The sequence below is a fragment of the Rhineura floridana genome, chromosome 1 (assembly GCF_030035675.1).
Source record: "Rhineura floridana isolate rRhiFlo1 chromosome 1, rRhiFlo1.hap2, whole genome shotgun sequence".
NCBI lineage: Eukaryota > Metazoa > Chordata > Lepidosauria > Squamata > Rhineuridae > Rhineura > Rhineura floridana.
The window spans coordinates 42,251,416-42,267,823 of NC_084480.1; the positions used below are offsets into that span (position 1 = coordinate 42,251,416).

At 42.1% G+C, this 16,408-nt stretch overlaps 1 protein-coding gene across 7 annotated transcripts in view; it reads right to left on the reverse strand.

The window, feature by feature from the left end:
- The window catches only part of ADAMTS6 (ADAM metallopeptidase with thrombospondin type 1 motif 6), a 241,066-nt gene that overhangs the window by 142,300 nt on the left and 82,358 nt on the right, over positions 1–16,408 (reverse strand). For all 7 annotated transcript variants that reach the window (XM_061619209.1, XM_061619173.1, XM_061619218.1 and 4 more), the window contains one exon: positions 6,425–6,468. In XM_061619209.1, coding sequence (XP_061475193.1) covers positions 6,425–6,468 — 44 coding nt within the window. The remainder of the gene's footprint in view (positions 1–6,424; positions 6,469–16,408) is intronic.

A 16,408-nucleotide genomic window follows, 5' to 3' on the forward strand; every position in this document is an offset into this window, starting at 1 on the left:
ACTAGGGGTTAGATTTATAAATTTTACTTCTGGTAACTTGGGACCACCTAGTAACTTGAGCCAGGAGAGGGAATTCATGCAAGCATTTCTATTTTAACATTCTTGAGGTTGCAGAAAGCAAAATGTGTCCACATTATTTTTCTACAGAGATCTGTTTAAGTTTAGTGGCTTCATAAAGCATACAAGAAACATTTTTAGCTACAAAAAAACCCCAAGTAGTATATTTTTAGGAATTTTTATGAAAACAAAAAATTCAGCACACCAACTGCAGATAAAGAAATGTTAACTACATTTACTAAACCATGGAGACTTCTGCTCATCAAAGTTTTCTGAAATTAAATTTTCACTATTATACATCCGTTCTCAAACCTTTTTTACATGGAATAAAAACTTCAGACATTTAGAAGTATTATAAATGCTCTTCAATACTACTCAGGATACAATGTTAATATGTTACCACTATTGATGGATTGACCTGCTACAGCCTTAAAAGATATTCTTCCGTGAGGACTATTATCTGGAAAAACCATTAAGGCTACAATCCATTACATGTCTACTCAAAAGTAAACTCCATTGAGTTCAATGGGACTTACTCCCAGGTAAGCGTGTATTGGATTGCAACCTAACATGTCCTAGGGGATTATGTGCCCTAGAAAACTATTGCTACAAAACAAGGAGTGAAAAGGGATACTTTTAGCACTGAATTATATTATGAAAACAGTAACCCAAATTATGCTAAAATTATCTTAATAGGGATGTGTCACAAGGGACCAAGATTACTCATATGCTCCAGGGTTTACACTAGGTTTGTACCCTTTCCTGTTCAATTCAAGGTTATTATTTTAATCCATAAAGCCCTGCATGGTGTAGAAAAGATCATTACTTCATAGAAACCCTGCTCCCTGCTAGCCTTCTGTGATTCCTTAGTTCAATGGAGAACTCTGCTAACTAAAATTGCTACGTAACTCCCCATGTGGGAAATGTCATCTCCAGGGAGGCCTGCCTGGCACCACCTTTGTCATCATTGCAGCTCCATGCAAAGATGTTTTGTTTTACTGGGTATTTAGACAGCACCACTGACTGGATGTTTTTATTCTAAATGTTTATGTATTTTTATTACTGTATTTTATTTTTGTTGAAAATTGCTTTGGGACTTTTTGTTGTGGGAAGGGATTCATACGTTCAATAAACCTGACATAACCTATGCATGAAATCTGTGGAACAGCAGCCTATACAGCAATATTATCTGAGGCTTCATTCCGCCACTCTTGTTACACTCACCAAGACCTAAGTTTTGAGTACCTTAGGAATATGTTCATATTATTTGAATTAGCTCTCAGTAGCTGGAATCAAGTAGATATGAGTAAGATACGAAGAGGGCAGCCTGATGCTTTATGTTTGAATACATTTTTAATCTATATAATTGTCACTGACCCTGATCTCTTATGATAAGACTGGGACAAAATGAAAACAAACAAAAGAAGCTCTAGTAAAGTAGGTGGAAATTATTTGACCAACTGTAATATCTGACAGGTGAAGGTTACAAACATGTTATTCTTTCCAGTCTATTTAAATAACTACAGATAAAAAGGGGTAATAGCAATGTGTGTGTGTGTCAGGGTTCACTGATGTTGGCTGGCCTTAGTAGCCAGGCATAATTTGTGCTTGCCATGGTCATGACTAGAGGGGAGGAGTCTTTTTTCTGACATCAGACTGAACTTTGGAAGCAGGTTCTCTAAAGCATGAAGTCATGGAAAATTCCCCTTTCCAGTATCAAGCTCCTGGGGTGAGCACAGTAACATCTGTGTAACATTATATTTGACCAACCACAGAGCAACACAGCAGGTTGAGAAGGGCCCTGATGCTTCCTCCTCCCTTTCCCCTGTATCTACATCACAGTCATTGGAGCCTTCTCCTCACACTTTCCTTCCCAGCACCACTTGCTGTTTAACAACGGCATGGATGCCACATGCTCCAAATTTGACCTGGGTTGAAAACGTTGGGTATGTAAAAGAGGTGGGCAGTGATGGCTCCTAAACAATTATAAGCTGGGAAGGAAGGCAGCTGCTGCCCTCAGAACCTGTTGGTACTTGGAAAGGGAAGGAGGCAGAACCAACATAGAGCTTCTGCAGCTCACTGTACGCAGACAGACCCTTAGGGGACTCAATTTGTTTATGCACCAGCAGGAATTAAATCTTAAGACACACTTAATGTCTTAAGGCAGGCCACAAGACCAAGCTAATAATTTGAAATTCTGACAAAGCTTTTAGGTCTGAGAAGACAACAGAGGTCAAAATCAGAGCACAGCACCTGGTCTAAGCATCTGTACCAGGTGCTAGACAGATGTGAAGAAAAAATTATTTCCTGCAGCTACAAAACAGCTGTAGACACACTCCATGAAGGCAACTTAATACGCATAGCTCCTTACATGGCTCCCTGTGCAAGGACAAGGGAATGGGGGGAAAATCCAAAGGTCTGTTCAGCAGCAGATTCTCTTACCTCTCCCATGGATACTCAAGATCATTTTATATTGAAACAAGAATGCCTGATCAATAGAAATGTAATTTCAGGGAGAAACTCGGGGTGCAATTCTAAGCTGCAGATGTAATAAGTGTGTGGCATTTTGATCTAGCAGAAATAACATTCCACAAGCAGAAAGGATGATATGCCAGTGAAACAAAACATTCATCTGTAGAAACCTCTTGGGACACGGCAGAAGGCTCTGCAAGTAATGCTCCATGACTAAAGTGGGTAAAAAAAGGGCAGAGCACAATTATGCTACAAAAAAGGGCAGAGCACAGTTATGCTACATCCTAAGCTGTGTCAGTAAACTGACACACCCTCAACGAGGGAGCAAACACCTCTAGATCAGGGGTTAGTGTAAGTATTTCGCCTGCCACTGAAATCAATACAAAAGTAGAAGGGGTTAAAACTGCATCCTCAGTGCCTCCTGTGAGAACTTGTGCATATTCCTAACAATTCTCTGCCAAGAATCCTTACAGGTATCCTTCACTTTGGGAATCCTGACATACTTCTACAATTAGGCCCATTAGGACAAAGGACCATAAACAGGCAAGTGAAGGAAATGTGAACAAATGCTGTACGGTTCAACTGCTGCAACTGCCTCCCATATTTCTTCCTCCCCAGTACCTATACCATATGTAAATATTTGTCTCCTCTGAATTGTCTCTCTCTAACACACTTCCCCCTCCAACAAAAAGGGGAGGCACCCATCCTCCCTTGCAGATAAACTCTGCTGACAAAGGCCAGGCAGTGTCAGTGCAGGCCAAACACTCATGAGCACAACAAACTAACAACATACCCACTGAAGACCATGGCAATTCCCAAGGGAGAATGGGTATGTATGCTCAGTCACTGCAGTCTCCCCCTCCCCCATGGGGCAGTATGAGACACTGGCACTGCACCTGATGGCACCACTCCCTCTTCTCTCACACACACTTTCTGTGCACACAGATTCAGAGACTACATGCTCCGGTTACTTCCTATTGTTTGTTATTCTGGGTCTCTCATTGCAGGATCAGGATCGAGGCTGCACCCACTTTGGCCCAGTTCCTGACCAGCAGCAGTGACCAGGATGTTTCCAGTTGTTCCTCCATGGGGTTGTTGACCTACATTCTCCAGACTGACTCATGTACTCTTGCAAGTTCCATGACAGACAGTTATGCACAGGTAAGGTATTCCTAGCATAGTAATGATGCCATAACAGACACTACACTTGTTGCCCTGATCTCTATTGAGCCACTGTCCAAGGCACAGGAATCCTGCTGGAGTAACTGATTTGCAGCTTGTGATGTCCCTGTATTTTAATATCTGTAAATATGGTAAGTGCGGGTTTATTAAGTAATATAAGGTAAGTGACTGAGTAAGAGGGAGGAGTACATGGGCTAGAATGTTGGAGAATGTTGGATGATGATTGGCTGAGTGTTTGAACGGCTGAAGGTATAAATGAGAGGATGACAGTTGAGTGGGGGGGGAGTTGTTGGCGGTTGGTTGTGGAGTGCGGATTGGAGTTGGTTGTGGGTTGGATTATATTTGGCTGGTATTTAGGCAGAATATATATGACTGGAAACATAAAGAGTGACACTATATGAAACCATACGCTTGTTGAACATTCCTAAAGTAATCTTATTTCCTGGTGTTATCAAATAAATACTTTTATTTGTTTACCAAAAGCCTGATCCTTGGCTGGGAATACACAGACCAGAAGGGAGGGCAGGGTAATTACCAAGGCTGGAGGGAAGCTGTATCAAATAAGTGGTGGCAGCGGCGAAGGGAGATATTGTAACATCGTCAAGTAGCCAGAGCAACCCAGGATTGTATACTTTATAGACAAAGATACAAGGGGGTTGTGGAGAAGCAAGGACACCCAGACACAAAGTAACAAGCCATAGGGAGACTAAGGCGAAGTCTCTAGCAGTATTGTTTACAGGGAGTAACTGGTGCTGCTGCCTAGCAGTGGGATCGTGTGACAGAACAAATAAAAACCGAGATCCTGACAGGTGGTGGCCCTGGTGTGAGTATCACAGGCAGAGCCAGCTGTGGGATCCTCATACAGCTCCTCCTGTCTTTCTGTTTCAGAATCTTCTCCATCCCAGTTTAGAATCAATAAAGACATTGACTTTATGTTGCTGCGGAATTGGCAAGGAGTGGTTGAAAGCGACCCTATGCCCTAGTTTAATCTGGCTCAGCAGCTTCAGAAGACTTTGAGACAGGAATGGAGTTTCATGAGCTCAGGGGCACTGGCCCCTGCTTTATTTGCTGAGGTTCTCTGGGCTGTGAGGGGGTAGGTCTCTCTGGTGCCCATAATATTGCCAGGCTATATGAGGTAGTCAGTTGTGAGAGAGAAGACGGATGGGGAGGGATGAGGAAGGGTAAAGATGTTGAGGGAGCAGGTGTGATGCTGAGTGATGAGGAGGAGGTGGGATGCTAAGCCCTGCTGGACTGGCCTATCAGGCAACATGGAGAGGTGGTGGATGGTCCCATTAGGGGGAAGCACAAGGGTTGGTTAGTCCATGCAGGGTTAAGACTATTACTCCATAGGTCACTCTTCCTGATTGGCTTAGGTGGATGTGGGGACCCCCATCCACTGTCCTGTTATGGGGTGTTTCCTGGATGTAAACTAGGGGTCCCCAATATGCAAGATGTAAATTCCACCATACCAGAGCTCCTCCTGCATCCTGTGTGCCTATGATTGGATATTGGGGCTGGGGGCACAGAGGGAAAGCAAATAATCCACGATGTGTGTGCTTGGTGTCTGTTGTGACTAAGTGGTTTGGGAGCTGCTCTGGGGTATGCACAGTGTGGGTTTGAGTTCAGAGTACTTCCATCATTCCAGATACAATTGGTGTTTCCCCCCCTTTAACATGCCAAGTGTTAGTGTTGGGGGCATTCTCCCCTTCCCATGGTGAGCCTTGAACTCTTGTCTCCTCCTTCCCAACAGCATGCCCTATGGAGTGTGCCACTGTGGTTTTTGCAAGTTGGGGGCACTGTGGTGACTCTGTATGTGCTCTATGTGTGTTGTAACACAGGGGTATGCTGGGGGAGTGGCCAAACTGGCACCATGTCATTGACTGCCTCCACAGTACCACGGATCATGGGGAGTTGTTGCAGGCTCTATTTCTGATTGGTGGGCTCTCGAGTACTTTTAGATGATGCCGAAAAAATCCTAAAGTTACAATTTAATATTGAGCAAAATTGTAAAGGAGTAGCACACACACATATATTCTTGAAAACTTTCTCTTTTTCTTTCAGTGTACTTTACAGGCACATTTTACTTTAAAAGGCACAGAAAATAGCATCAAAAACACAATACAACCACAATTGCTATTAGTATGCTCCCAAAGCTTCCTGTGGCTGTGTGGAAGTGTTGTTGTTTTATTGTTTTGTTTTTATAGTATGATATACTTGGAGACCTTTGGGTATCAAGCAACTAATAAATCTAATAAATAATAATGATGATGATGATGATAAAGAATTCAGAGATGGCTTTGAGGTAAATATAGGCTTCTACTCCACACAGGATAATCAGTTAAGTGCATGCTTTCTTAAACACATTTTTACAATTAACATTTCTGATCTCTCTCTCTCTTTCGTGCTCTTTATTTGGAATCTATCAGAGTGATCTTCATAAGGAAGAAAGCAATGTGAGCTTCCCTTGTACCCCCTTTTAATTGTAGCTTTGATCGCATTCACGGCTTTTAAAGTGACATAGCTATCAAAAATAACCATTTATATATTATAACCATCGCTTCTTCCAAGCAAAACATGTTTTCAGATACAATTTCCACATAAATATGAATGTCAGGAAATCATCTTTCAAGAAATGAAGTCTAATGAATCAGTAGCAAAAACTGAAATATTCAAGAAAATAAATACCCATATAGGTTACATTTTGCAACCTTACCCAGTGTTCCACAAGGCTTGTTTTTATATGTGCAGATATCATATCTGTAAAGAGGGGAAAGTAGATATATTTATAAAATGTTCAACTTGGTAATACATTTTTAAATTTATCACATTTCTGTAGTGCAACTCCAGTTGCCAGACTGCAATCACTGTAATTATATGCAGCCAGCTGGAGTGTCGGGTCTGCATTCTGGTGTAAACCACAGGCTGCAGTATGCTCACAGCCTCTGGCCTCAGGCCAGTGGGACACCTGCCAGGAAGGGAAAAAAAGGTTAAAGTGGACCTTTGTAATCTCTTGGCTTTATAAAACAGTCTGCCACTCTGTTATGAAGTTGCAGCAATACATCTGCATAGCATCACTATTTCTACAAGAAAACTAACAAATCATTGTTCTAAACCTGTTGACATCTTGTCTTCCAAAGGACACTGCATATTTTAGAATACTGAACAGCAATGTTTTAATCCTAATATTTTGCCTCTTTCTTGACAAAAGTGTTACCTGAAACCAAAATGTTGGCATATTGAGGGATACATAAAAGAAATAATACATCAAGTACTTCATGGTTCAGTCTCAGTTGTCTTAACTTTCTTCCCTAAACTCTAATCATTTTTTAAGGGAAGGGGGGGGAGAGGAAGACACACATTTTTATGTTACTGTCCTATTCCTGAGATTCAAACAATGATTCAAAAATCACAATGGATGCCTAGCATTCTTTTCGAACATCAATTTCTGTGCGTTTCTTACCATTTACGGTATGAGACTTCTTTGCTCAAGGTGATTGCACTTGGAGAAACACATCTAACACTAACATTGAGGAGGGACAACAGCTCAGTGATGGAACATATGTTTTGCATGCAAAAGGCTCCAGCTCCCACCAAAGAGGGGGCTGGGATTACAACTTGCTGCCTCCCTGGCAGGAAGATAGGGCATTTTCCATAGGGCATTTTCACTGGGAGAAATTGATGCTGGAACTAGTCCCAGTCCACTTCTTAACGGGAAAGATCACCCCACCAGGGAGCTGGAGTGCCTGCCACTGATTTTTCCCCTTCTCCTATCCCACATAAGGTCTGTGGACCCTTGAGGGGACGTGGGGGAAGGAAGAGATGCAGAGGCAGACACTTTGAGCAACTACAAGGTATACTGCAAGTGTCTGCAAATATCAAGTATCCCTACTTCTCAACTGCTTATGCTTATTTAGAGGATTTGGCTTGTTGCATCAGAGTTCAGACCTGTAATTGACCTGCTGAATAATAAAGTTGCTAACCACCCTTTCAATGTCAGCTGTACCTCTCACAGTCCCCTTCTTGCTATCAATGTACTTCTTGGGATTATTAAAAACAAACAAACCTATGATAGCTTTGTTATTGGAAAAAAAATTCAAAACAAAACATGTGTGTTATAATTATTATTGGATGAGTTAAAATGAAACTAGTTTAACAAATTACTTGTGAAAATACTCAATGGTAAAAACTGAAATGCAGCTCTTCTGAAGTGAACCAAATCCTTTCAAAGAAAGAGTATCAATCACAAACTAATTTATACTATGATGAAATAGTGGACAATTATCCTAAGTAGTTTTAGTTTTGTTATTGATTTAATTACCCCCACACACACCAACCAGGAACTTTCACGTCTTTCCAGAGAACAACTGAAAAATCTATCAGTATGAGACTGAAATGTGAAAGAACAGAAAGCTCAAGGCATCTCTTCCCTTATTGCAATTTCCATATCTGTTTTTAATCTGTTAGCAACATGACAGTGACTATGATGATGATGATAATTTGCCCATCCTTGACTAATAAGTCCTAGGGCGGGTGACAAAATCTAAAATACAATATTAAAAAGAATTAAACATTTCAATCATAAGAATAGGATGGGTTTTGAAAACATACATCTCAGGAGCCGAAGGCCAGTGTAAAGAGGTGTGTCTTTAGCATTTGCCAAAAACTGTATAGCAAAGGTGCCAGACACACCTCTGTAGGGAGGGAATCCACAGCTTAGGGCTGCCATAGAGAACACCGTCTCCCAGTCACCATGCCCCAAACCTTTGAGGGTGGTGCAACTACCAAGAAGGCCCCCTCTCCTGATCTTAACACCCAAGAGGGTCTATAGGGAAAGAGACAATCTCTGAGCTATTTGGGGCCTAAGTTATTTAGGGCTTTAAACGCTAACATGAGCACCTTGAATTGGGCTTGGAAACGAACTGGCAACCAATGCAACTGTTTTAGAAGAGGGGTCATATGAATTCCAAAAGGAACCCCAGCCAGTAATCTGGCTGCTGCATTTTGGAACAGTTTAAATTTTCAAGTTGTCTTCAAGGGCAGCCTTACATAGAGTGCATTGCAATAACCCAATCTGGAAGTTACCAGAGCACAGAATACTGTTGCAAAGTCATCTGAGTCCAAAAGGGGCCATAGTTTGCAAACAAGCTGGAGCTGGAAATAGGCACTCCTGGCCACTGGAGCCTCCAGTGACAGTGCTGGATTGAGGAGTACTCCCAAGGTATGAACTTACTCCTTCCGGGGAAGTGGAACCCCATCTAGAACATGCCGTCTTCCCATCTCCTGGCTAGGGTTACCAGACCTCCTCCCTGGCCAAATCACCCCCTTCCCTGGATCTCCAGTTTTCTGGTGTGGCGTGGCTGCCCAGCTGCTCACACATTCAGCTCCTCAGGCGGGTCCGGCTTGCCCCCCTCCCCCTCAGCGCCACGTTCCTGGCAGAATCGGCTCCCTGTCCCTCCCATCAGTCCAGGGGCCTGGCCCCATCCCCGCACATGTCTTGGTGTTCTGTCCCCACCCCCTCACATGGCCACGCACCGGGCTCCTCATCTCGTATGTGGCCGCCAGAGCTGCTTGGCGCTGGGCAACAAGGCAGCCCGTTCGCTGGGTTGACCGCTGCTCAGAGAGAGGAGGCGGGGCTCCAGCAGCAGTGGCTGTTCCTGGTCTCCTTTGTGTCCTGAGAGAAGGGGCTGCCAGGCCAGGAAAGGAGGAAGGAAGGAAGGAAAGGAGGGAGCAGGTAATGATGGGCCCCTACCCCTTTTTTGGGTACCCACCTCTGGGTGTGTCACGTGAAAAGGATGGAGGCGCCTCTCAGGAGCACCCCCTCCTCAATGAGGAGTAGTGCCACCTCATGTTACGGCCCCTCCTCAGTAGAGCGCTCTTGCACCCTGGTCCTGCTTACTTGGATTTTCCATAATGGGCAGCTGGGCAGCCACTGTGAAAAGAGGATGTGCTAAACTGGATGAGCCCCCATTGGCCTGATCCAGCACTGCAGGGCTCTTCTTAGGTTCTTAACCTACCATCCTCCATGAGGACTAGAGAGCCACCCTTGATTCTTGGTGCTGCTCTCTCCCCAGGACTGACAGGGAGCTGTCTGGATTAACTGCCCTCTAATAGTCTCCCGCTCCCCATCCCCCCCAAAAAAACCTGAACAGGGAGAGAGAAGCCTGCCCACCCCTCCTCACACACTTGGGTCAATGCAGGTGGGCACCCTCTCATGCCACACCTTTTGCAGGTTGACTTCAGGCTCCTGCCAAAACAGCCACCTCCCCCGGTTTCCCTTCTCTCTCAAACATGCCTTGGGCCACCCCTGGCATCCTCTCCCCCCTCTGAAACTCCCCACACTCCCTGGGGAAGGACTGTGGCTGAGTGGGCAGAGCACCTGCCTTGCATGTAGAAGGTCCCAGGTTCATCTCCAGGTGTGGCTTGGGAAGACTCCCTGCCTGAAACCCAGGGCAGCTGCTGCCAGTCAGTGTAGGCAGTACAGAGATAGATGTCATAGATTGGTGACAGGCAGCTCCCTACGCACCTCATACACCTGAAGCTCAGGTACACAGCCCCTCCTTTTATCTTAAGATGCTGCTGGTGATGCACACACCATACACTAATTAATGAATGGCATATCTATAATTATTAAAAGTTTGTAGACTCTGTGGAACAACTGCCCTGGTGTATTTTCCGGTGCTAGACTAGAAGAGATGTGTTCCATACTTGGGTTTAGGCCTCTAGTGCTTGGAGACTCCAGGACAACACATTTTAAAATAAGAAGCATGTATGAAAGAGTGAATAAACCTAGAAAAGGTAAAAAGCGGAGGGATTTTTAAATGAGACTACTAGTGCTTCAAGCATAAGGCAAAGATATTTCAGAAGGTTTGTAAATAATCTATAATATATCATTTATAAATTAGTAAAATTTTATAGGAGAGCTTTAGATTTTAACATCACAGGATTTAGAAAAATGTTATTGGCTTAAGCTGAGGGTAATGAGAATGTACACCGTGGTGTGCATAGCGAAAGAACTATTTCTCCTAAGGATTACCACAGTTACCTAAAATAATTCCTGCAGGACTTTAATCTTCATCATATCTGAACGTTTAGGTATTTATGCAAGATACTGGATTTATTATCTGGATAGACCATATTTCATGCTCCTGTACTCCTCTAAGATGCAATCAGTGATTTAAATAATTCATTAATTTATATTATTTAGTGCAGCTAGTGTTAATGTTCATTTAGCACGTAAAAAGGACAGATCTGTCCTTTAGAGAAATCCCCCTCTCTCTGTCTGTCTCTCTCTCTACACACCCCTCCCAGTATCCCTAGGTTTCCATCTCTTGAAGTTTGCAAAGAATTTACTAGGTTCTTGCATAGAAGTTGAGAGGAGTTTTGGACAGGAAAGGCATTCTTTTTTGATACTAATGTATCATGCTTAATGAAGTCACTAGGGCCTGCCCTGTGACATCACTAGGATCCACCCCGTGACTTCGCTAGGGCCTGCCCTGTGACATCTCAGGTTTTGGGATGCTTCCAACCTGGCAACCCTACTCCTGGCCTCAAGAACTTGAAACACGTAACACTTCTGTCATTTTAGGATTCATCTTCAGTTTTTTTTACCCAATCCAGCCCATCACTGCTTCCAGATGCCTGTCTAGCACCTCAACTACCTCTCCTGATTCAAATGGCACAGAGAGCTAGAGCTGAGTCATCTGCATATTGGTGTCATCCACATATCTGTGACATTTCATTCCAAATCTCCTGATGACTGCTTTCAGCAGCTTCATATAGATGTTATAGCATGGGGGACAAGAAGGAACCTTGCAGGACACCACAGGAAAGCATCCATGGTGTTGAGCAGAAGCCTCCCATAACTACTTTCTGGAAACATTACTGGAGATAGGAGCAGAACCACTGAAGTACAGTGCCCCCAACCCCCACCCCCTTGAGCAACTGCAGAAGGGTATCATAGCCAATGGTATCAAAAGCCGCTAAGAGGTCAAGAAGAATGAGCAGAGTTGCACTCTCCCCAACTCTCTCTTGACAAATATCATCAACCAGGGCGACCAAGGCAGTTTCAGTGCTATGACTGGGCCTAAAGCCAAACTGAAATGGATCCAGATATTCAGTGTCCTCCAAGCTTCCCAAAGTTGAACCTAGAGATGTAAAGGCCCAGGAAAAAAAGCAGAAAATTTCACAAAAAAACCCAGTTTTTTTCCGAAGCCTTTTTTTCCCCCCGAAAAACTGGAAAAATTGAAAAAAATGAAGAAAAAATAGATTATGGAATGTTTTATTTTAGCATCATAAATAAAATGTTTAACATAAGGGGTTCATATATTTACTTCTCCAAATGATTTCTAAAAACTATGTACAGTATCACATTATTACAATTTCTGTGCACCGAGGACAAGGAACTCCTAGGTTGCAAACTGAGAATACAACTCTCAAATGCAAGAGCAAGATGCATTTCTGCCTCTAGGGGGCACTGCCGTTGTCAAAAGAGAAGGAAAAGGGTTTCAGTTCCTTTTTTGCTTGTGGGTGGATCTGCTTTGTTCTGTCCTCTTGACTAGGCCTCAAAGGACTGGAAGAAAGTACAGAGCAACAAAAAGGAGCTGAAAGTATAATTAATTGAAAGGTTTTTGTTGTTGTGTGCCTTCAAGTCGATCACAACTTATGGTGACCCTATGAATCAGTGACCTCCAATAGCATCTGTTGTAAAGCACCTTGTTCAGATTTTGTAAGTTCAGGTCTGTGGGTTCCTTTATGGAATCAACATATCTCTTGTTTGGTCTTCCTCTTTTTCGACTCCTTTCTGTTTTCCCCAGCATTATTGTCTATTATAGTGAATCAGGTCTTCTCATTATGTGTCCAAAATATGATAACCTCAGTTTCATAATTTTAGCTTCTAGTGATAGTTCTGGTTTACTTTGTTCTAACACCCAATTATTTGTCTTTTTCACAGTCCAAAGCTCTACTCCAACACCACATTTCAAGTAAGTTTATTTTTCTCTTGTCCACATTTTTCACTATCCAACTTTTACATCCATACATAGAGAGGAATACCATGGTCTGAATGATCCTGACTTTAGTGTTCAGTGATACATCTTTGCATTTGAGGACCTTTTCTAGTTCTCTCATAGCTGCCCTCACCAGTCCTAGCCTTCTTCTAATTTCTTGACTATTGTCTCCATTTTGGTTAATGACTGCGCCGAGGTATTGATAATGCTTGACAAGTTCAATGTCCTCGTTATCAACTTTAAAGTTACATAAATCTTCTGTTATTACTTTAATCTACTTGACGTTCAGCTGTAGTCCTCCTTTTCTGCTTTCCTCTTTAACTTTCATCAGCATTCGTTTCAAATCATTACAGGTTTCTGCTAGTAGTATGGTATCGTCTGCATATCTTAAATTATTGATATTTCTCCCTCCAATTTTCACACCTTCATCTTGGTCCAATCCCGCTTTCCGTATGATATGTTCTGCGTACAGATTAAACAAATAGGGTGATAAGATACAACCCTGTCTCACACCCTTTCTGATTGGGAACTGATCAGTTTCTCCATATTCTATCTCTACAGTAGCCTCTTGTCCAGAGTATAGGTTGCGCATCAGGACAATCAGATGCTGTGGCACCCCCATTTTTTAAAAAACATTCTATCGTTTTTCATGATCTACAAAATCAAAGGCTTTGCTGTAATCTATAAAGCACAGGGTAATTTCCTTCTGAAATTCCTTGGTCTGTTCCATTATTCAACATATGTTTGCCATATGATCTCTGGTGCCTCTTCCCTTTCTGAATCCAGATTGAATATCTGGCATTTCTCGCTCCATATATGGTAAGAGCCTTTGTTGTAGAATCTTGAGCATTACTTTACTTGCATGGGATATTAAGGCAATAGTTCGATTATTACTGCATTCCCTGGGATCCTCTTTCTTTGCATTTGGGAAGTATATCGAACGCTTCCAGTCTGTGGGCCATTGTTTAGTTTTCCGTATTTGTTAACAAATTTTTCTCAAAATTTGACAGATTCCATCTCAGTAGCTTGTAGCAACTCTATTGGTATGCCATCTGTTCCTGGTGATTTGTTTCTTCCCAGTATTTAAAGACCAGTTCCTACCTCACATTCCAGAATTTCAGGTTCTTAATCATATGGTTCCTCCATGAATGAATCTGTCATCCTGGCATCTCTTTTGTAGAGTTCTTCAGTGTATTGCTCCCATCTTCCTTTTATTTCATCTTGGTCAGTCAGTGTGTTTCCCTCTTGATTATTCAACATCCCTACCCTTGGTTTAAGTTTCCCATTAATTTCTCTAATCTTTTGGAATATGGCTCTTGTTCTACCTTTTTTTGTTGTCCTCTTCTATTTCTATACAGTAACTACTGTAATAGTTCTCTTTGTCCCTACTTACTAGTTACTGTATTGTTGCATTTCGGGTTCTAACTGTGTTTCTATCTCCTTTTGCTTTTGCTTTCATTCTCTCTTTAACCATTTTAAGAGTTTCTTCAGTCATCCATTGAGGTCTTTCTCTCTTTTTAACTAGAGGTATTGTCTTTTTCCATTCATCCCTGTTAATGTCTCTAACTTCATTCCATAGTTCTTCTGGTTCTTTGTCAACTAGGTTTAAAGCCTCAAATCTGTTCCTTATTTGATCTTTATATTCTTCTGGGATGTTATTTAAATTGTATTTTGGCATTATGATTGCTTTGTTGTTCTTCCGTAGCTTTATTCTGATTTTTGATATGACCAGTTCATGATCTGTACCGCAGTCTGCTCCTGGTCTTGTTTTCACAGAAAGTATGGAACTTCTTCATCTTCTGCTAGGTATTATATAATCAGTTTGATTCCTATATTGACCATTTAGTGATGTCCACGTATACAGTCATCTTTTAGGTTGCTCAAAAAATGTGTTTGCAAGAAACAAACGATTGGCTCCACAGAATTCAGTAAGTCTTTCTCCTGCTTCATTTCTATCTCCTAAGCCCCATTTCCCCACAATTCCTAGTTCTTCTCTGTTCCCAACTTTTACATTCCAGTCCCCCATGATTATCAGCACATCTTATTTTGGTGTGTGATCAATTTCTTCCTGTACTTCTGTGTAAAATCTCTAGAATTCCTCTTCTTCTGCATTTGCCATTGGAGCATAGACTTGGATAATGGTTATGTTAATAGGTTTCCCATTTAATCTCATTGATATCACTCGCTCAGACCTTGCGTTATAGCTCTTAATTGTTTTTGCTACATCACTTCTCACTATTAAAGCAACCCCGTTTCTTCCTAATTTCTCATTTCCTGCATAAAATATTGTGTAGTTGCCTGATTGAAAATGTCCCATTCCTGTCCATTTTAATTCACTCACACAAAGTATTGTAATGTTGATATGTTCCATTTCTTGCTTGACAATTTCTAAGTTTCTCTGGTTCATGCGTCTCACATTCCATGTTCCTATTGTGTGCGTTGTATAACTCCGGACTCCCCTTTCGCATCTGTGCGCATCAGCCTCTGGGCTTCCTTTTGGCTTTGACCCAGCTGCATCATTAGTCACAGCACTACTTGTATTTGTCCTTTGTTCATCCCCAGTAGCTCAGTGAGTGCCTTCTGACCTAAGGGTCTCATCTTCCAGCACTATCTCGTGTTGCATTTTGGATACTCTGTTCATAGGGTTTTCATGGTAAGAGGTATTCAGAGGTGGTTTACCATTGCCTTCCTCTGAGTCTGGATGCATCTTAGTCTGGTGTCTCAGCTTTGACCATTCCGTCTTGGGTGCCCCTGCTAGGAGTCTAGCCTCTTGGTCTAGACTCCTGACGGCATTGCTCTCAGCTTCTTCAACACTCTCAAACCCCCTCACCACGTTAAGGTGTGCATCCTAGAGGGGGATAAGGTAAGAGTTGAAAGGCAAGAGTTTAAATTTATCTGATTTCAGAAAATTGAACCATATTTTAACTGCATTAGTTTGTCTTCATAACCCTTATGTAAATCATAATGTAATTCCTACTAATCTGATGCTTTATCCATCCCCAACCATAACTTAGTGTTTACTTGCAAGCTAGCCACTAGATTAAGTTAAATTAATTTCAATTAACTAAGTGAAATATTTTATTTTAAAAAGGGAAGAATTTTGTTGCCATCCAATTCATGCTGCTGCAAATCTGTTGGATCCAAGATTTCAAGAAGGAAATATAAGTGGTGATAGCACCGCTACTGCATTTGACTGGATTACAAAAAAAGCATCACACTTAGGATTTGATGTTGGAAAGGACTTTCAAATGTTGCAGAATACAGAACATCTTCAGGGATTTGGTCCAGGGATGTAGTTGGGCATCCTGCCAAACATATCCCTCCTGCAAAATGGTGGCAAGGTCTTTGCAAAACACAGCCTCTGAATCCTCTTGCTTCTCGCCTTTTTCAGATTCCTCCATCTTCTACTGCATGTGAAAGAAACTGGTCTATGTTTGGAAACATTCACACCAAATCAAGAAATAAACTGACATGTGAAAGGGCAGGGAAGCTTGTTTCAATCTGGGCAAACCTTCAGTTTTTAGAAGTCCATGATAACTATGATGATGACAAGCATAACGAAGCAGAAGCAGAGACTCAAATTGATAGTGATAGCTACAGCTCAGAAAATGAGTCTGATTAAATTTCCTGCATACTCATTGAATCTTGGTCCCCCCTTTTTCTCAGTTCTTTTTATGGGAATGGGCGCTTTA